Source organism: Schistocerca serialis, chromosome 10 (genome assembly GCF_023864345.2).
Source record: "Schistocerca serialis cubense isolate TAMUIC-IGC-003099 chromosome 10, iqSchSeri2.2, whole genome shotgun sequence".
NCBI classification, from domain to species: Eukaryota; Metazoa; Arthropoda; class Insecta; order Orthoptera; family Acrididae; genus Schistocerca; species Schistocerca serialis.
This window is the reverse complement of record NC_064647.1, coordinates 153,966,153-153,987,765: the sequence shown is the minus strand read 5'-3', so window position 1 is coordinate 153,987,765 and position 21,613 is coordinate 153,966,153. Positions and strand designations below refer to the sequence as shown.

The 21,613-nt window shown below is 45.1% G+C and overlaps 1 protein-coding gene across 4 annotated transcripts in view; it reads right to left on the bottom strand.

The window, feature by feature from the left end:
- The window catches only part of LOC126424852 (connectin-like), a 746,266-nt gene that overhangs the window by 72,184 nt on the left and 652,469 nt on the right, over positions 1 to 21,613 (bottom strand). For all 4 annotated transcript variants that reach the window (XM_050087662.1, XM_050087663.1, XM_050087661.1 and 1 more), the window contains one exon: positions 10,817 to 11,027. In XM_050087662.1, coding sequence (XP_049943619.1) covers positions 10,817 to 10,993 — 177 coding nt within the window. In that variant the 5' untranslated portion in view covers positions 10,994 to 11,027. The remainder of the gene's footprint in view (positions 1 to 10,816; positions 11,028 to 21,613) is intronic.

Genomic DNA, 21,613 nt, shown 5'->3' with positions numbered 1-21,613 from the left:
GAAAGATTTGGTAAAAGAGAGGAAATCAAATAGCAGACAAGTAAAAAGAAATCTGGCAAAGAAACACTCAAATTACTCAGTTTAAGAGGTGCATCATTTAGTTCTTTAAGCTTTGGCATATCCATTGTTAAAGAGTCAATAAGCTAATCGTGGAGATAAATGATCAGGAGGTATTGTTCTCACCGGGCCGTCTGTGCGTCACCCTTAGGTGAGCAGTCAGCGCCTGTCTCTTGTAAGCTTGTCACTGAAAACAGAAGCGGCTGCAGAGTTCTATGGTAGAGACATCTCTATTGGACTCGGCTACTGAAGGAACTTTTGGAGAAAGGTAATTCCAAGAAGCCAACACTTAAGTTGTAATAGGCATGTGTACATTCTCTCACTGAGCAACTATAGAATAGGAGTATAGGTGCAGTAGAGATACTGCACAGACGATTCAAGTCCTAAAGTAGGTATAAACAGTGTTTCCAGTGCCTGGTGCTGGGACGCGAAACGCCAAAATGCCAAGATCTAATTCGCTGGTCGTAAATCGAGCGCCACAGTGTAGGCCAAATGCTCTATTTTTATTAGTGGATGGAGGTAATGATAGTACAGTGAGACAATGTGAAACCTACCTGTAAAATATTGGGATGGAACTTCCTGATTAAGTTACACTATAAAGAAACTGGTCGCCAGACAACCCACACTATCACGAATAAATAAGAGGGCGATGCACTGTGGCTGCATTTGAGTTTCAATCTCTTCGAAATTACGTTCTAGTATGTATTAAAAAAGAAGGACTAATAGTGAAAGCTGTTGAGGATGTGAGTTTGCTCGCTGGCCTCCAAAGCGAACGACGCGGCTTTCTAGATCCTTATAGCTTCCGAAAATGAGTCTCTAATAATGCATCTGTACGATGATCAATATGCATACAGCAAGACACTATACCGAGATCGAACGCATTTAAACGCAAAATTGAAATCGTGATGGGATTGTGCAGTCGCAAATTAAAAGCTCAAGTACTGTCATGAACCTACGCATGAGATCTACTCATACTTAAATGACAAGATATAAAGAATCATTAAAAACACGCACGAAACAAAACAAGGCTGGTTCCCGCTGTTAATTTACCGTTGCATAACTTGTATATGAGAGATGTTGCGGCCCCTTGGTTGCAATCGTTCATAACATATAGAAAAAGTAACATTAAAAATCAACAAAGGTATAAAAATTAACGAACTCTGATCTAAAGATGTTTTGTGTACTTATGCCAGATATTAATTACACGATAGACAAGCAAAAAGCTTTAGATGCAAGCAGACATATAAGAATCGTTGCCATTGTATATAGTCTATAAATAGCAAGTCACAATTACAGTCTCGATCTACTGATCTTTATTGCTCGTTTGGTCTTGATCTCGTTCCTCCTGTGTCGCACCGAACTACTTTCGTTTCATTTGTTATAAGAGCGAATGTTCTTATCAGGACTTGTAGGTCGGTATTCAGGGAAATGTATCATGGTTATGATTCCTGATACAACGAAAAACAACACTGAGCGTAAATGTACTCATTTATTAGATAATAACATACGTTTGCCAAATATTAGATAATAACATACGTTTGCCAATTATTAGATAATAACATACGTTTTCCAATTATTAGATAATAACATACGTTTGCCAATTATTAGAGATATTCCAGAAATTTAGCACAGCCGCTGCGGAGGCGAAAAGGATTATCCCTGGCCGCCATTTGATTCGCCATTACGCGGATTTTTTTAAATTTCCGTATAAAAAAAAACCAACAGCACACCCTAACCCATAAGAAATGCTTAAAATATGGAATAAATTATCCTGGCGAGTATTTAAGTACAAAAACTTTGATTTAAATACCAGAACTTGGCCTAAGTAGAAAAAGGTAGAGTATACGATCCTGGCCTGGCTGTATAAAACTGCTTAACTAATTGACATTTAATTTTCAACTGTACCGACAGTGAGGAGAGGGTCAGTTTACATTTCTTGAGAACCTGAACCCACGTATATGACGAGCAACAGTATAGCTTACGGGACTGTAAATTGTTTTTTAATTAGATGTTCAAAAAATGAACCATTTAGCCTGTAAAAGTCTTAGCTTGACCTCAGTGTAAATTTTCGCCACTTCCAGGCGGCATTATTTCGAACAACGCATACAGCACCGACTCCGCACTTTTATCATCTCAAACATTTTATCCCTTATGCATTACAGAGGAGAATATTTTGTCATTAAATGGTTCATGAGCACAAGCAGAATATTACGAGTGTCTTTGACTTTCTGGCATGATGAGTGTACGTAAATATTATAGAATCGTACACGCATTTGTTGAATCATTCGTGACAAACATTCTATATACTGTATGCAGTGCAACAACACGTGGACGAAAATACACTACCACACCCACAAGTCGAAAGTTCTAATCTCCCGAACATTGGTATGAGACGTACCAATGTTAGTGCATACTGGAGGAGGATTTTGCCAAAGAAAATTGTTATGAATTATTAATCTGACGGAACGACTTACAGAGGCAGTATTTATGGAACAGAGAGAATGGATTTGCATTATGAATATGTTTTTAAGGTAATAACATTTGCTGGCGCGTGCTGATAATGTTCGCTATTCTTGTAACAGAACAGTCCATCTCCCCACATCAGTTTAGGCCATTTCAGTTTGTATAATCGTAAAAGCTCTAGAGTGAATAACTTTTGCAAAGATAGTAAAGCTTTGGGTTTTCTCTAAGTTTTATGTTGTTGTGAAATATAAGTTTCAAATATAGCATTATCATTATAATGAATGGATCAGTATTTTCATTTCAGGTAATATACAAGGTGGTCCATTGATCGTGACCGGGCCAAATATCTCACGAAATAAGCGTCAAACGAAAAAACTACAAAGAACGAAACTCGTCTAGCTTGAAGGGGGAAACCAGATGGCGCTATGGTTGGCCCGCTAGATGGCGCTGCCAAAGGTCAAACGGATATCAACTGCGTATTTTTAAATAGGAAACCAAGTTTTTATCACATATTCGTGTAGTACGTAAAGAAATATGAATGTTTTAGTTGGACCACTTTTTTCGCTTTGTGATAGATGGCGCAGTAATAATCACAAACATATGTCTCATAATTTTAGACAAACAGTTGGTACCGGGTAGGTTTTTTAAATTAAAATACAGAACGTAGGTACGTTTGAACATTTTATTTCGGATGTTCCAATGTGTTACATGTATCTTTGTGAACTTATCATTTCTGAGAACGTATGCTGTTACAGCGTGATTACCTGTAAATACAACATTAATGCAATAAATGCTCAAAATGATGTCCGTCAACCTCAATGCATTTGGCAATACGTGTAACGACATTCCTCTCAACAGCGAGTAGTTCGCCTTCCGTAATGTTCACACATGTGTTGACAATGTGCTGACGCATGATATCACTAACTGTGAGATCAAATAATTTTGCTATTTTATATGATTCTTTAGTGACTCTGAATTTCCACTGTTGGTAATGTGGACCCAGCGGATTGCCTCAGCGGTGCGTCATCGTCAAGAAAACAAATTAAAATTCTGGTGCAAAGTGTGAAATAATGCGAATGGTACACATGGTTTGAAAAACCAAAAACTATTCTAACCATTTATACCCTCATGCAATACAGTTCGAACAGTAAAACATGTTATGCAGCAATTACTGAAAGGTACGACTTTTCTTACTTTCTAAGTTCACTAACACAAAAACGACTTTAGCTGCGAACTCGCGTGTAATGCATTGATTCGCACTAATTATTCCTGCAAATTGAAACATAGTACACTGTTATAAGTTACCGGCCGCTGTAGCCGAGCGATTTTAGGCGCTTCAGTCCGGAACCGCGCTGCTGCGACGGTCGCAGGTTCGAATCCTGCCTCGGGCATTGATGTGTGTGATGTCCTTAGATTAGTTAGGTTCGCGGATGAACGAAAACTTCTCCTAAATGTCTGAACTGTATATACACGGTCCAGACCAGTCACATTAAAACATGTGACCTCCGACTTTGTTGGATGTCAAAGTAAGATAACCACTCATATACGGAATTTCGAACAATGAAACGTCTCGGTGATTTGGAAGACAATGTAGTGGTGACCGTAATGCGGAAATGAAAGGATTAATCTGATCTGTAAGAGACCATGATCTTTGGCTTTCGGACCAAGGGTTGAAGCACTTCCGAAACGGCTAAATTTGTAAACTGTTCGTGTGCGGCCGTGATTAAAGTATATTCTGCACAGCAAAGCGGTTCTGTCTTAAACTAGCGCGGAGCTAAGTGTGTTGCGCCACAGGCAATAGATGACAGGGGTAAGCGATGGCTGCAGAGATATGCACGGGCGAATACAAGTGCAGCTCTTGAACAACAGGCAGCCCAGATGCAGTAAGGGGCTTGCAGCGGTGTCTCCTCAGCAAGCGTTCAGCGAACGTTTGCTGCGTATGGGCTTCTGCAGCAGACAACATGTTTATGCATCCACGCTGATTGCTATTCGTGGCCCCGAAGGCAGGAATTTTCACGCCAGTTCCGATACTGGGCTTTCACTGACTGGCAACGACCTTTTCACACGAATCGTGTTTTATGATCCACCAGACGGTGTGAAACGCCTAATAGCAAACATCCTGGATCAATCGTGCTAACTGTCTAGGCCAGGTCCAAGGAGGGAGCGTTATGGTCTGGCGAATGTTTTCGTAGCACTACCTGGGTGATCTCGTCATTCTGGGAGGCACAATGCATGAACACAAGTATGCATCTATCTTTGGGGACCATGTTGTTGTTGTTGTTGTGGTCTTCAGTCCTGAGACTGGTTTGATGCAGCTCTCCATGCTACTCTATCCTGTGCAAGCTTTTTCATCTCCCAGTACCTACTGCAACCTACATCCTTCTGAATCTGCTTAGTGTATTCATCTCTTGGTCTCCCTCTACGATTTTTACCCTCCACGCTGCCCTCCAATACTAAATTGGTGATCCCTTGATGCCTCAGAACATGTCCTACCAACCGATCCCTTCTTCTGGTCAAGTTGTGCCACAAACTTCTCTTCTCCCCAATCCTATTCAATACTTCCTCATTAGTTATGTGATCTACCCATCTAATCTTCAGCATTCTTCTGTAGCACCACATTTCGAAAGCTTCTATTCTCTTCTTGTCCAAACTATTTATCGTCCATGTTTCACTTCCATACATGGCTACACTCCATACAAATACTTTCAGAAACGACTTCCTGACACTTAAATCTATACTCGATGTTAACAAATTTCTCTTCTTCAGAAACGCTTTCCTTGCCATTGCCAGTCTACATTTTATATCCTCTCTACTTCGACCATCATCAGTTATTTTGCTCCCCAAATAGCAAAACTCCTTTACTACTTTAAGTGCCTCATTTCCTAATCTAATTCCCTCAGTATCACCTGACTTAATTCGACTACATTCCATTATCCTTGTTTTGCTTTTGTCGATGTTCATCTTATATCCTCCTTTCAAGACACTGTCCATTCCATTCAACTGCTCTTCCAAGTCCTTTGCTGTCTCTGACAGAATTACAACGTCATCGGCGAACCTCAAAGTTTTTATTTCTTCTCCATGAATTTTAATACCTACTCCAAATTTTTCTTTTGTTTCCTTTACTGCTTGCTCAATATACAGATTGAACAACATCCTTAATCTTTCTTCTAAGATAAGTCGTAAGGTCAGTATTGCCTCACGGGTTCCAGTGTTTCTACAGAATCGAAACTGATCTTCCCCGAGGTTGGCTTCTACTAGTTTTTCCATTCGTCTGTAAAGAATTCGTGTTAGTATTTTGCAGCTGTGACTTATGTCCACCCCTAAATGCAGTTTGTTTCTCCTCGGCACTATTTCATTTACCACCAGGACATCAATACGTGTCACACTACTCGCAGTGTACGTGCGGGCTTAGAAGAGGGCCAGGATGAGATAGGCATTCTCCCATGGCCTCCAAAATCCACAGATTAAAATCCAGTCGAGAACCCGCTGGACGACCTCGTTTGGACTGGTTGCGCCATGGATCCTCAGCCTAGCGCAACTCGCCACGGCACTGGAGTTAGCATTCCAGAACTTCATTGACTCTCTTCCTGAACATGTCGCAGCGGTCCGTGCAGCAAAATGTGATTGTTCAGGCTTCTGACACGTGGTCACATTAGCGTGTTTGGACAGTGTATATCTCAGTGGTAGTCAAAGGTGTAAAGTAACATCTCTCTTCAGCAGCTCCAGTCGTGCGAACAAGCAAATTACTTCCACACATAGAACTGTAGTCGAAGGGACCCACAGCAAGAGCCTTTGAGTTTGAACTAACTGACGGATAAAAAAATTGCCGCATGAAGAAGGAGTTGCTTTACATAAACGAAATTTGGCTGGCGTGTTTCTACGTTTCAAACATGACGTCTATTTAAATTTCGCGAGAGGCGCGTAACAATGGCGCTAGTAGCTCCTCTGTGAGGATGCTAATCAGCTTTGCCTTAAATATACGCTGTAATGGTCATGCTCTTCAGTTACCTTTGAAACTGGAAGGGGTGAGCTGATGTTAGTCAACCACATACACAAGTCAAAAAAAATGTTGCATTAGCTCGGTTCTCAGAGTTCCGAAACCTGTGCAGAAAATTGGACTAGAGATCAACATAAACATCATTTCCGCCCTTTTTATTGCTCATGAAAACCACACATTGCATGTTGTACCACCACACAGCGAGACCTTCAGAGGTGATGATCCAGACTTTTTTACGCACCGGTACATCTAACAATCAGTAGCACGTCCTCTTGCATTGATGAATACCAGTATTCGTCGTGGCATACTATCCACAAGTTCATCAAGGCACTGTTGGTCCAAATTGTCCCACTCCTCAACGGCGATTCGGCGTTGATCCCCCAGAGTGCTTGGTGGGTCATGTCGTCCATATACAGCCCTTTTCAGTCTATACCAAGTATGTACGATAGGCTTCATGTCTGGAGAACATGCAGGACACTCTAGTTGAGCGATGTCGTTATCCTGAAGGAAGTCATTCACAAGGCACTAATTGTCATCCATGAAGATGAATGCCTCGCCAATATGCCGCCGATATGGTTGCACTATCAGTCGGATGATGGCATTCACGTATCGTATAGCCGTTACGGCGCCGTCCATGACCACCAGCGGCCCCACGTAATACCATCCCAAAACAGCAGGGAACCTCCACCTTCCTGCACTCACTGGGCAGTGTGTCTAAGGCGTTCAGTCTAACCGGGTTGCCTACAGACACGTCTGGTTGAGGGCAGTCATCGGTGAAGAGAACGTGATACCAATCCTGAGAGGTCTATTCGGCATGTTGTTGGTCCTATCTGTACCGCGCTGCGTGTGTCGTGGTTGCAGAGATGGACCTCACCACGGACGTCGGGAGTGAAGTTGCGCATCATGCAGCCTATAGCGCACAGTTTGAGTCGTAACACCACGTCCTGTATTTGCACGGTAAACATTATTCAACATGGTAGCGTTGATATCACGGTTCCTCCGAGCCAAAATCCGTAGGTAGCGGTCATCCACATTAGTAGTAGCCCTTGGGCGGCCTGAGCGAGTTATGCCATCGACGGTTTCTGTCTCTCTGCATGTCCATCATACCCGAACAACATCGCTTTGGTTCACTCCGAGACGTATGGACACTTCCCTTGTGTTCCTTCTGCGATACAGCAGAAAGACTTGCCAAAAATGTAGCTACAGTGCACGATTGCTGGCAACGGTGTTCACGAGAATGTACGGTCGCAAGAAGAGCGGACACCGGACGGTTACGTGGAACTACCGAGCGGGAAGACCATCGTGGGAGGAGTACGACTCTGGCTCATCATATTGCATCTGCAGCAGCAATTTGAGCAGCAGTTGGAACCATACTGACACAACAGACTATTAAAAATGGTAGTTTATGGACAGCAAGGAGACAGAGGCCCTTTAGCGTGCGTTCCCACTGACCACAAACCATCACCATTTGTGACTTCAGTAGTACCAAGCGAGATCTGTGTTGTGTTTCCCGATGCCAAAGTACGGGTGTTGACTGGGAGGAGGCCATTTGAGGGTCTGTAACCAAGCAGTCAGCGTACTTGGAAGCTGGACCTGGTGCTGATCTGCTGTGCTTTTTTGTATTTTTTCTGTTGTGAATATTTACTATCAAAAACAATCTTGATCACAATTTATTTATTACGGTGACCCGTTTCGACCCTACTCTCTAGAGATTCTCCGGCAGAAGGAGGTTCTTACTCATTGGTCTGAAGATGACCACAGTAGTGGTCGAAACGGGTCACCGTAATAAATAAATTGTGATCAAGTCTGTTTTCGATAGTAAATATTTGTAATAGATTTATCACTGTCACTCCCATTCAAAAGTAATTTTTTGTTATGGTTTGCGGACGCAGAAATGCCACAGGAATAAGCGCGTATTCTGTGGCTTATGGAAGGGTAAAAAACAGAATGTTAAATCAGCAGCAATCGGAGCTAAACTCAAAAAGGAGGGAAACTAAAACTGGAAGGAAATCTTACAAAAATACTGTTGAAGGAGGGGGGGCGGGGGGTTATTATCCCCAAAAAAAGGGGCGTGATGTCGTCTCACTGACACTGATAAACTCGAGGACGCGATCGACTGAGCGCGTGTCATCTGGTAAAAGGGAAGATATATCAGACGACAGCTGTAGACGGGCGCGTAACGAAGTAAAATAGGGGCACTCAAGGGAAAGGTGTCTCACCGTCCACGGTTGAGAGCAGTGGGGACGAAGAATGGAAGGATCGTCACTTAAAAGATGGCTATAAAGACAGTGCCCTATCAGGAGTCTAGTTATAATTATCTCCTCCCGACGACGAGGCCGGAAGGAAGAGGTCCAAGCAGAGGGAAAAGGTTTCACGTCCCGTAATTTATTATCGAGAAGTGGAGACCAATGTGTGTATCGCAAAAGATCAACACGACGACATAAAACGGCCTTTACATCGGCATAGGGAACCATGCGAACATCGGGCCGAGGAAGAGGGACTGCAGCCTTTGCCGCTATATCGGCTGCCTCGTTTCCGCGGATACCAACTTGCACTGGGATCCAGAGGAGTGTAACAGAGAGCCCCCCCCCCCCCCCCCAAGTGGAGCATGTGGTGGCAGTCCTGAATCCGGTGGACCAGAGAGTGGCCGGGATAAAGACCTTTGAAGTTGAGAAGAGACTGAGCGAATCCGAGCATATAATATACTTTAGCTGCTTATGGCGACGTATTTATTGGACAGCCTGGAGCGATTTCGTATGACATCAGGAGCACTCTCGTGGTTATCCCACGCAACCTGTCAGCACGTTTTTACGTCAGTCCGGTGATTCGAGCTGTTGTGCTGCCATTCATGAACAGCATTACCGGGGGTGTTTTCCAACAGGACAACGCTCGCCCACATATCGCTAGCGTAAACCAGCATGCTCTACAGATTGTCGAGATGCTGCCTTGGGCTCTTATATCACCAGATCAGTCTCCGACCGAGCACATTTGGGACACCATCAGGCGACAGCTGCAGCGTCATCCTCAACCAGCATTAACCGTCGCTATATTGACCGACCAAGTGTTACAGGCACAGAACACCTTCACACAAACTGCCATCCGGCACCCTTGCGACAGGGAGCATGCACGTCTGCAAGTTTGCAGTCAACATTCTGGCGGGTACACCGGTTGTTAATGTACCAGAATTTCACATTTGCGATTGCTGATCTCATGCTTACAATTACATGTGATTTTGCACTGTTAATCACTTAATTATGTCACCTAGACAAATGCTTTGTCACGCCTCTCCCGGCTCCCACGTGGGAGGTACGAGTCCTCCCTCGGTCATGGGTGTGTGTGTTGTCGTTAGCGTAAGTTAGTTTAAGTTAGATTAAGCAGTGTGTAAGCCTAGGGACCGATGACCTCAGCAGCTTGGTCCCATATGAACTTACCACAAATTTCCAAATTTTTTTGCAATATGTATACCTCAAATTTGATCACTCTACATTACATAGTTTTTCTTATGTCCGCACTATAACACAACAAATATTCCGTGATAATCAAATTTATTTGACCTTCTGCCACTCAAAACAAAACTTAAGTTCGACTACACAACACTTCGCTGGCTGTGGCGTCAAGGAGAAATCACAGTCACTAGTTGAGAATAGAAGTCCAAACCACTAACAACCAGTCGATACCGACGCGTCGTGAGTTTCCAGCCAGGGAGGCCACAGTACGGTTCGGTCGTCGTGAATCCAGCAGCCGTGTGGTAACACAGTTATCGGCGAAGATTGAACTGGTTAAACGGGCTCAAGGAGCTCGCTTAAATCCGCAGGTCCGGCCAATCAGAGTGTTGGTAGATGGCGCCCTTATACGGTTGCTCACTCTGGTGGCGAGGGCAGCGCCGCCATGGTACTCCGTATCGATAGTGGTGTGTACGCTGCCGCTAACTCCGCGACGACGCGTTCACTTGCGCCAGTTCTTGACATCGTGTAAGGCACCAGCGGTGCTCGCTGTGTGCCGCGCGTGTTGTAGCACGCCGCGCCGAGTTGACGGCTGCTGTGCGGCGGCCGATACGACAGTTTTCGGTGTGGCAATTTTTTCCTGTTAGTGTATTTGCTCATCCGTGTGAGACTACGCTACTGCTTTGGCCTCGCCGTTCCTCCAACATGAACACTGGTAGCGGTAGTCACGGATCATGACAGAAGCCACGATGTGGTGGTTGCATTCAGCGTCTTTACAGTTAAACAGAACAGGCAGTACGTGTTAGTGGCAGAGGTATCCACGTGTGGGGACCTCGTGGCTCTTGTGTGGACTCACCCCGGGCTCCTGGATGTCGCAGATGTCGACCTCCGGCGCGGGCGTGGTGGTTCTGGGGGCGGCGTGTCGGTGCCCGCCGCCGGACTTGCGCCGCGCTGACGCACACGTCGACGCCGCCAGCAGCAGCAGCGCCACGAGCAGCAGGCGGCCGCGCCGCGCCGGCGCCGCTCCACACATCTCCCCCACCAGAGGCACCGCGACGACGGCCAGTCTGCCGAACATTCCATTTACCTTAGCCGTAGTCACGAAATACCAAAGTATCCCGACTTCCCCAATCTAATGTGAAATTCCCACCAGTATAAAAGTAGTCTCTGTCATCCATAATGAGCAGGGGACACCAGCTGTTCAAGTAATTATCAAAGAAATTAGGCAACAGCCACATAATTGAGATGTTACTTTATTTCATTTTGATTACGAGTTTCGGCATTCCACTATGCCATCTTCAGACCTCATATACAACTCTCAAAATTAAACGATTTGGTCATACACAGCTATATTCACTGAAGAGCCGAAGAAAATGGTACAGGCATGCGTATTCAAACACGGAGATATATAACCAGGTAGGATACGACTCTGCGGTCGGCAACGCCTGTATAAAACAACAAGTGTCTGGCGCAGTTGTTAGACCGATTGCAATGGCAGGTTACCAAGATTTAAGTGACTTTCAACGTGGTGTTATAGTTGACGCACGAACGATGGGACACAGCATCTCCCAGGTAGCTAAGAAGAGAGGATTTTCCGGCACGACCATTTCACGAGTGTACAATGAGTATCAGGAATCTCCGATATCGCTGCGGCCGGAAGAAATATCCTGCAAGAACGGGAACAATGGCGACTGCAGAGAATCGTTCAATACGACAGAAGTACAACACTTCCGCAAGTTGCTGCAGATTTCAATGCTGGGCCATCAACAGAAGTCAGCGTGCGAACCACTCAACGAAACTTTATCGGTATGGGCTTCCAGAGCAGAAGGTCCACTAGTGTACCCTTGATGGCTGCACGATACAAAGCTTTACGGCTCGCTTGGGCCCGTCAACACCGACTTTGGACTGTTGATGACTAGAAACATGTTGCTTCTCGGAGGAGTCTCGTTTCAAATAGTATCGAGCGGATGGACTTGTACGATTGGGGAGACAACGCCATCAATCCATGGGCCCTGCTTGTCAGCGCAGTACTGTTCAAGCTGGTGTAGGCTCTGTAATGGTGTGGGGCGTCTTCAGTTGAAGTGATGTGGGCGTCCTGAAACGTCTTGAAGTGATGTGGGCCTCCTGAAACGACTAGGTATGACTCTGACAGGTGACACGTACGTAAGCAACCTGATCACGTGCATGCATTCATATCCAGCGTGCATGACGACGGACATGGGCAATTCCACCAGGACTATCTGACACCCCACAAGCCTAGAATTGCTACAGAGTGGTTCCAAGAGCACTCTTCTGGGTTTAAACACTTGTGCTGGCCACCGAAATCCCCAGACATGAACGTTATTGAGCATATCTGGGATGCCTTGCAACCTGCTGTTCAGAAGAGATCCCCACCTCCTCGTACTCTTACAGATTTATAGACAGCCCTGCAGGAGTCATGGTATCAATTACCTCCAGCACTATATCAGAAACTGTATTGTACACTCCTGGAAATTGAAATAAGAACACCGTGAATTCATTGTCCCAGGAAGGGGAAACTTTATTGATACATTCCTGGGGTCAGATACATCACATGATCACACTGACAGAACCACAGGCACATAGACACAGGAAACAGAGCATGCACAATGTCGGCACTAGTACAGTGTATATCCACCTTTCGCAGCAATGCAGGCTGCTATTCTCCCATGGAGACGATCGTAGAGATGCTGGATGTAGTCCTGTGGAACGGCTTGCCATGCCATTTCCACCTGGCGCCTCAGTTGGACCAGCGTTCGTGCTGGACGTGCAGACCGCGTGAGACGACGCTTCATCCAGTCCCAAACATGCTCAATGGGGGACAGATCCGGAGATCTTGCTGGCCAGGGTAGTTGACATACACCTTCTAGAGCACGTTGGGTGGCACGGGATACATGCGGACGTGCATTGTCCTGTTGGAACAGCAAGTTCCCTTGCCGGTCTAGGAATGGTAGAACGGTGGGTTCGATGACGGTTTGGATGTACCGTGCACTATTCAGTGTCCCCTCGACGATCACCAGTGGTGTACGGCCAGTGTAGGAGATCGCTCCCCACACCATGATGCCGGGTGTTGGCCCTGTGTGCCTCGGTCGTATGCAGTCCTGATTGTGGCGCTCACCTGCACGGCGCCAAACACGCATACGACCATCATTGGCACCAAGGCAGAAGCGACTCTCATCGCTGAAGACGACACGTCTCCATTCGTCCCTTCATTCACGCCTGTCGCGACACCACTGGAGGCGGGCTGCACGATGTTGGGGCGTGAGCGGAAGACGGCCTAACGGTGTGTGGGACCGTAGCCCAGCTTCATGGAGACGGTTGCGAATGGTCCTCGCCGATACCCCAGGAGCAACAGTGTCCCTAATTTACTGGGAAGTGGCGGTGCGGTCCCCTACGGCACTGCGTAGGATCCTACGGTCTTGGCGTGCACCCGTGCGTCGCTGCGGTCCGGTCCCAGGTCGACGGGCACGTGCATCTTCCGCCGACCACTGGCGACAACATCGATGTACTGTGGAGACCTCACGCCCCACGTGTTGAGCAATTCGGCGGTACGTCCACCCGGCCTCCCGCATGCCCACTATACGCCCTCGCTCAAAGTCCGTCAACTGCACATACGGTTCACGTCCACGCTGTCGCGGCATGCTACCAGTATTAAAGACTGCGATGGAGCTCCGTATGCCACGGCAAACTGGCTGACACTGACGGCGGCGGTGCACAAATGCTGCGCAGCTAGCGCCATTCGACGGCCAACACCGCGGTTCCTGGTGTGTCCGCTGTGCCGTGCGTGTGATCATTGCTTGTACAGCCCTCTCGCAGTGTCCGGAGCAAGTATGGTGGGTCTGAAACACCGGTGTCAATGTGTTCTTTTTTCCATTTCCAGGAGTGTATATTGAACCGCGGTCCTACAAACGATTGAAAGTCTTCGATCCGACGTAGGCCTCAGTGGTTCAGTGGTTCACAACCCCACAACAGACCACAGTAGTCCACCAGCCCCACCCCTACCCCACACCCCACACTGAACCCAGGGTTATTGTGTGGTTTGGCCCCCGTTGACTCCTTCCCCCTCCTCAGGACAAGTCTCATACAAGACGAGTGTAACCCAATATTTATGCGTGGTAAAGTAATTATGGTGTACACGTACATGGAGACATAGTTTGTGCAGCAATCACTGACATAGTGTAACTGATGCGGAATAAGGGGAACCAGCCCGCATTCACCAAGGCAGATGGAAAAGCGCTTTAAAAACTATTCACAGGCCGGCAGCAACACCGGACCTCGGCGCTGATCCTTAATCCACTGGGCGGATTCTTGCTGGAGACTGGTACGCCTTCCCGCTCGGGAAGCAGCGCGTTATACCGCGCGGCTAGCCAGTTGAGTTACTTAGTCCAGTCCATGCTACGACATGGTGCGGCAATTCTGCGTACTGACGGGGGCCCTACACGATATTGGTTCTTCAGTGTATTCCTGGATGTCGCAAACTCAAAACCGTGTCCCAAGTGCTTCATTCGGAGATGATCACATTCTTTGACTGTAGATGTGCTCAGTTCTTCGAGAGAAGCACTTGGGATGCGGTTTACAATATATAGCGCTGTATGACAATCACATTTATTTTTTAGAGTTGCATTTGAGGCCTGAAGATGGAATAGTGGAATGCGGGAACTGATATTAAAAAGAAAATAAAATAACACCTCAATTACGAGGCTGCTGGAATATTTGATTGATAAAAGTATAAAGGCAGGTGCGGAGTAATGCGTTGTCTGTAGGGAACCAGTAAAAGCACGATGAGTGGGTCAGAAGTACTCAGTTACTTCGCATGGTGACTAGTCATTGGACGTGACCTGACTGACAAAGTCATCAGGAACATTTCAGTGCAGCAGGTCAATCCAGCCTATCCCAAAACAGCGTCTGAGAGAGACAAATTACAGCCGTAGTACGTAGACGAACATAACTGAACGATATGACTTGGTGACATATTCCAAAGATGAGACTGAACAAAATATTTCTTGTCTTTAATAGATCATAAATTACAAACAGATGAGATATAATAGTGATATTAAGCAGGTGACTGATGCAGCTGTGATGATGCAATTTTTTTTAATATAAGAACAATTACAGAAACTGAAATAAAGCAAATCGAGTATGTAAAGGTGTAATTTACGACATGGCATGGATAAGATGGCTCTGAGCACTATGCGACTTAACTTCTCAGGTCATCAGTGGCCTAGAACTTAGAACTAATTAAACCTAACTAACCTAAGGACATCACACACGTCCATGCCCGAGGCAGGATTCGAACCTGCGACCGTAGCGGTCGCTCGGTTCCAGACTGTAGCGCCTAGAAGCGCACGGCCACTGCGGCCGGCCGGCATGGATAAGATTCTGACTGCAAATAGTACTCATGGTCCCATCCGGGCCATGTTGTACATTACCACTCTTACTCACATGCATTTGGCTACAGTTCATTACTTAAAGTGTCATAAATTTTATCTTAGTTAAATAACTATACGTCGCCTTTACACTGAAATAACCTCTCTTGTTTTATTCCTATTCTAACACGAACATTTTGATGTCTGGAAATGGAGATACTCGGTCCATGCAATAGTTTAAAATCTTTGATCCAACAAAATTTCACTGTATCACATACTTATATTTCTATTTGGCGATGACGTAACAGCCAAAAACCAGTTTGTGTGATAAATGATAAATATTGTACAATATTACACCAGTGGTGTGTTTCAGTAATTATCTTTGGGATTGTTTACAACGTCAGAACTCCAAAACCCAGACTGCAACATTACTGCCATCTCTCGTTTCGGCACTGCTACTCCTCTACAGACGAACAGACACCTCATGAAAGGTGTCCCCAGCAAAGTTCCAGCCATCATAAATGCAAAGATGGGCACGACTAATATTAATGTTGACAAATAGGTGCTCAGATACTTAAGATCAGATAGTGGACATAGCTGCCCACTAGAATTGCAACACCAAGAAAGACTGCAATCAACATTCACTTATTGAGAGTTTCCATGATTGGAGGAAGAATACATGACTACATTTGGCTGCCATCTCTGACAGCAAAGACAGTAGTAGAGCGTATAGGCATCAGAAATAAGCTTGGGTGACAGATACGGATATGTGATACAATCCTGCTTCAGCTCCACGCCACAGTTCAACTAACGTAGTGAATGGTGGGAGATCAGCCTATGATCAGATGGTTTAAATGCCTGTAAAGTTTGGGGAACGTGCTTGCCAGCTGAAGAGTGGGTCGTCCCCGTGTCGAAGTAGGTCAGGACAGCATGGGCAACATGTGGTTTTGCATTACCGAAGTAGAAGATAACGTAAAGTAGAACTGAAATACAGGAAACCGCCACCAGCCTTAACACTTCACTAAAGTAACCCTTTCGCCTCATATTACCGGCTATGAAAAACTAAGATGATCGAGTTGTGTGCCAAACAGCAGCCTATAACATCGCACCGGGTGCTAGCCAGTATAACGACGAATGCCATAGGGCAACCTTTGTTCTTCTTAGATCTTCTATACGTGAGTTCATCCGCCAATACAATGTGGCAATTAGCATTCTCCTATGATCTTCTACACATGGGAACACCTACCGTGACACAAGCATGGGATTTCTTTGGAAAGACCACCAGATGCCACTTCTGTGTCCTGTTTTGTCGCTGGATTCACTGTGGTTTGTAATGGTACTTGAATTACGTAACCTTTATGGTACCTCACCTGAACCTCTCGATACCAGTAATATTCTACTGTATTTCTGTCAACTACTTAACATATTTCTGAGACAACATTCAGATTTGATTTCACTTTTGATACATCGATATGTTTATATTGCAATGATATTATTCGACAACATTCAGATTTGATTTCACTTTTGATACATCGATATGTTTATATTGCAATGATATTATTCTTATGTGTATTCTTTCTTTTGTCCCTATGATCTTTGACGTACTTGTAATTCTGATTTTTGGGCGCGTAAGCGATTGTTAGAGAGTCGGACCTTGAGGAGGTCAAGTCGTGGACGTCATGTTGGAAAGACGCATGTTGTAGTCCCCTTATAAAATGTGAACTTTAACAGTGACTGTGAGAGAGATGTTTTCAAGTATGTTTTGTATTGTGATGTTTAGTGTGTCACGTGATATTGCAATAAAAGCAAGTAAAAGGAAGTGTAACTTAATTTCGGAGTGCTGATTATTTTTTTACATCACCATTATCCAGAAAAAGTGTAATCTCCAAGAATGGTTTGTGAAGCTCATCTACATAACTTTTGAATATAGCAAGATAAAACCTAGGCCTCTTTGCATCCGACGTTGGAATCATAACCACCTAGACTTTCAACGATTGAGCCATGATTTTATGACGAGACCAGCGTGGGAAGCACAAAAAGATAAGTGCCTAGTTTTTTTATTGTTACATGAAATGACTATTAACTGTGCTCTAATGACACCTGCCACATAATATGACTGTTGTTGCTCGATAATGCAGTATTTAGCAGCGTGAGCAACACCACAATCGTTATTAGATGCTGACCTTTGTTGTGGTAGGCTTGGGCAGGGAAAGCCACGGCAATACCGTGCTGGCAAGACGTCGTCGACCTGTTCGTCCCGGCTGTTGTCTTGATTTAGAAAATCCCATTTTCTGACTCGGAGTGTGTGACATGGCAGTGTGACCGGGCGAGCAGCATGTCTGTCATCTCAGGGGCTAGTCATTTGGGGCCGATGATATCCGGCGTTGTCCACCACAACCTATCGATTCCATATTCACCTGACAGTCGTGGAATCCTATTCAACATGAGCAGCAGTATCCTTTAACGATATAGTGTAGTTTCTGCACATCACGGTGTAGCTACATCGAATTCCGACATGTTCTGGTGGGTTTATCTCCTTAAATGGGGAAAAACCACCTTCTAGCAACCAATCTCTATTCAGATTGGATTTGTGAATGAGACATTAGGGGGGTGTCAGCCAAAGGTTGCCGACAAACTCCCAGGATTCGTAGAGAGTGCCTTAAGCAGCAAGCCGAAGATACGGCTCCTCGTCCGGAAACGTCATGCAACGACGCTACAGAGCTTTGAAGTTATAATCATTGGTGCCTGTCGCTTGGACACAGCGTCAGCAGCGAACGTGATACTGAATTCTGACGGGCCGTAGGTAGAACGTCTCGCAATGAAGTTTCCTATTCAGTGATCGCAACTTATTTCCAATGTCGCAGGTGGAGAAGACGGAGCTAGCTGCGTAGGTAAGCCTTTTCTTCTATGAATGCGATGCTCTGTTGCCTCGCAATTTGACGGCTTCAGACACGAGTTTCCACATGCAGCTTTTTTTCCTCCTGGAACCCTCTGATAACTGCAATGTTTTTCGGTAAACAGGAAAAAAATAACCAGCAGATGGAAACCCATATCAGAACCTGTCATCACCGAGGCAACACAGCATCGCATTCGTAGGAGACAAGACCTGGTCACAAAGCAGCTTGTCCTTCCTCTCCTTTGACGGTAGTGGCAATCATACAACATTGCGAGATTTTCAGACTATCGTTCATCACCGTACAAAGTCATGTTTGCTGCTGAAGGGGTTGCCTAATGGCAGGCGCCATGGCCTATAACTTCTGCACTCGTAGCATCGTTGGATGACGTTTCCTCAAAACATCCTCTACAACCCCTAGAAACTTGTCCCGACATTTCCAGGACACATTGTATAGAAATTGAGGATGGCCTCACTCTATTTACTTTGGTGGTACTGAAATGCTAGTAATTTGCACAGTGCTGGTAATGTCATGACTATTTGACGTTCCTTGCATACTACAAGCATGATCCAGAATAAAATTTTCACCCTGCAGCGGAGACATGGCTTAGCCACAGCCTGGTGGATATTTCCAGAATCAGCGCACACTCCACTCCAGAGTGAAAATCTCATTTTGGAAACATCCCCCAGGCTGTGGCTAAGCCATGTCTCCCAATATCCTTTCTTTCAGGAGTGCTAGTTCTGCAAGGTTCGCAGGAGAGCTTCTGTAAGGTTTGGAAGGTAGGAGACGAGGTACTGGCAGAAGTAAAGCTGTGAGGACGGGGCGTGAGTCGTGCTTGGGTAGCTCAGTTGGTAGAGCACTTGCTCGCGAAAGGCAAAGGTCCCGAGTTCGAGTCTCGGTCCGGCACACAGTTTTAATCTGCCAGGAAGTTTCATGCAAGCACGATTTTCGCGAATTAAATGTCCAGCGATGCATTAAGTCAGATCTCGTTCAGAAATTTTCATTCTCTATACTGGCAATCGTAATCAAGCACAACTTGAGATTATGTTATCAATGTCATTTCTTATAAGGAAGCTCGAACTACGTGTTATACCATTAGCGACATGTGCGTACGGGAAATAGGAGGACTTATATGTGGTTATCCGATTGAACCACAAATTGTCTAACTTACAATCTTGCACTACCATCGCGTACATTCTGGAGTGCAGTAAAATAGTTACTTTCGGAGGAGTAGAGCAAGATGTGTAAGAAATGAGCACTCTTACACACGTTTGTAGTACCAAACGTCTAGCAGACCCTTTTCTGCAATTGCATTGATAGCTTCATATTATTTTTACTATTTCTCTGGTCAAAGGAGATAAAATCTATGTAAGAAGATAATGTTTATGTGTGTTTTCTTAGTCGCATCGCTGTGCGGAGTAGCCGCTTGGTTTGAGGCCTCATGTCACGGACTGCATGCCCACTCCCGTCAGGGGTTCGAGTCGTCCATCGGGCATGGGTATTTGTGCTGTTCTTAGCATAAGTTCGTTTAAGTTAGTTTAAATAGTGTGTAAGTCTTGGGACCGATGACCTAAGCAGTTTGTCCCTCAGGAATTCACACACATTTGAACTTTTTTTTTTAAATTTCATCATGCGATTTCATACATTGCCAAGTTGATCATAATGATCTGAAATTCGACCGTAAACCGGGTGTGCTATTCGCTCCCCGTGATAATTCCGAACTGACACAAAGAACGTCAAGTAATACGTAACTGAAGCACGTTCTACAACTTCCTAAAATGTTACGTACAGTTTACTTCTATGTTGACATTTTCATACAGTTTTATCGTCTTCCACCTTTAAGAAGCTGGAGTTGGTGCTAAGGTGGCGCGCATCCACTGGCTGACTACAGAAAATCGATGTGGAAATTCAGTTGCTACCCGGAAAGGGCTCGACTAATATAATTGGTGATAACGAATGCAGCCTCCTGCATAAATCCAATTAGGGAATCCGGTTCGTTAAGCCGGTTACACAGCCGTAAAAAGTGAATCCGAAGGATATTTCGCTGCTGAGTGGGACTCTTTGAGTTGCTAATGAAGCTATATACTATTTGTCCATTAACTTTCACACCAATCAACAACCCGTGTACCTGCACTGAAGCTCATGTCTCATTTACTAGCTTACGAAACAGCGGTGCGACCGACTGCGGATTTAAGAAATCCTAGCGCAACTAGGAAAGTCTTCGGAAATAATGTTTAGATGCACTATAATGGAACAAAAAGGCTGGTATAGTGATGTACCAAGAGGTGGTAGCACTATTCGCGAAAACTGCTGCACGATATTTTTGTGTGTACTGTATCGAGAGTAGATTTTTCACGCTGTTTCCATTTATATTAGTTAATACACGAAGTGCTTGTATGTAAAGTATTTGGTAAGCATTTTAATACAGCACCTCATCAGTGTAGATGAGATGAAGAATTTAAGCACCTAAAAAAGAACAAGTTATTCTAGCAAAACACTACCTAAAACGTACGTACTCATTAACTGTACAGTTACAACAAGTGCGTGTTAAGACATATATCCCGCCTAAAAGTTTCATGATACCATTGTCCCAACTTTACCGTTGTACTCAAATGACAGGAAAACACAGTGCAGTAAATAATGGAAAATATCGTCACGAACTAAAGGCAGATATTATAGCGAAATACACGAGGAAGCACCAAGAGAACACTGGTTTACACGGAGTAGCATTTCAAGAAAATTGTACACAGTAGTTACTCAGACGAAGTTTAAACAAAGCTCTTCCGAATAACACGTAGAAACTAATAGAGAAGCCACCCTTTATTGACAATGCGGAAGCGTGGGGGATATTAATCGCACTGCACAAAACTAAGTCAGAAACACCACCTGAAGCAGCCATGCAGGAATGGTGTCAAAGCCCCTAACGAATACCAATCTTCCAGAATATGGAGGTGTAAGAATCTCCAAAGTAAGCCGTTCTTTGTCACTCATAACTCGCCCATGTGACTTGATGTGGCCAGCCACGAATTCCTTTCCAGGCTCTCCATCTCATTGTAGCGCTTGCACTCCATGTCCTCTAATATTTGTCGGACATATTTCCCAGACTGTCAAAAAAGGTTCAAATGGCTCTGAGCACTATGGGACTTACCATCTATGGTCATCAGTCCCATAGAACTTAGAACTACTTAAATCTAACTAACCTAAGGACATCACACAACACCCAGTCATCACGAGGCAGAGAAAATCCCTGACCCCGCCGGGAATCGAACACGGGAACCCGGGCGCGGGAAGCGAGAACGATACCGCACCACCACGAACTGCGGACTCCCAGACTGTCTTCCCCTACAGTTTTCACCCTCTACAGCTCCTTGTAGC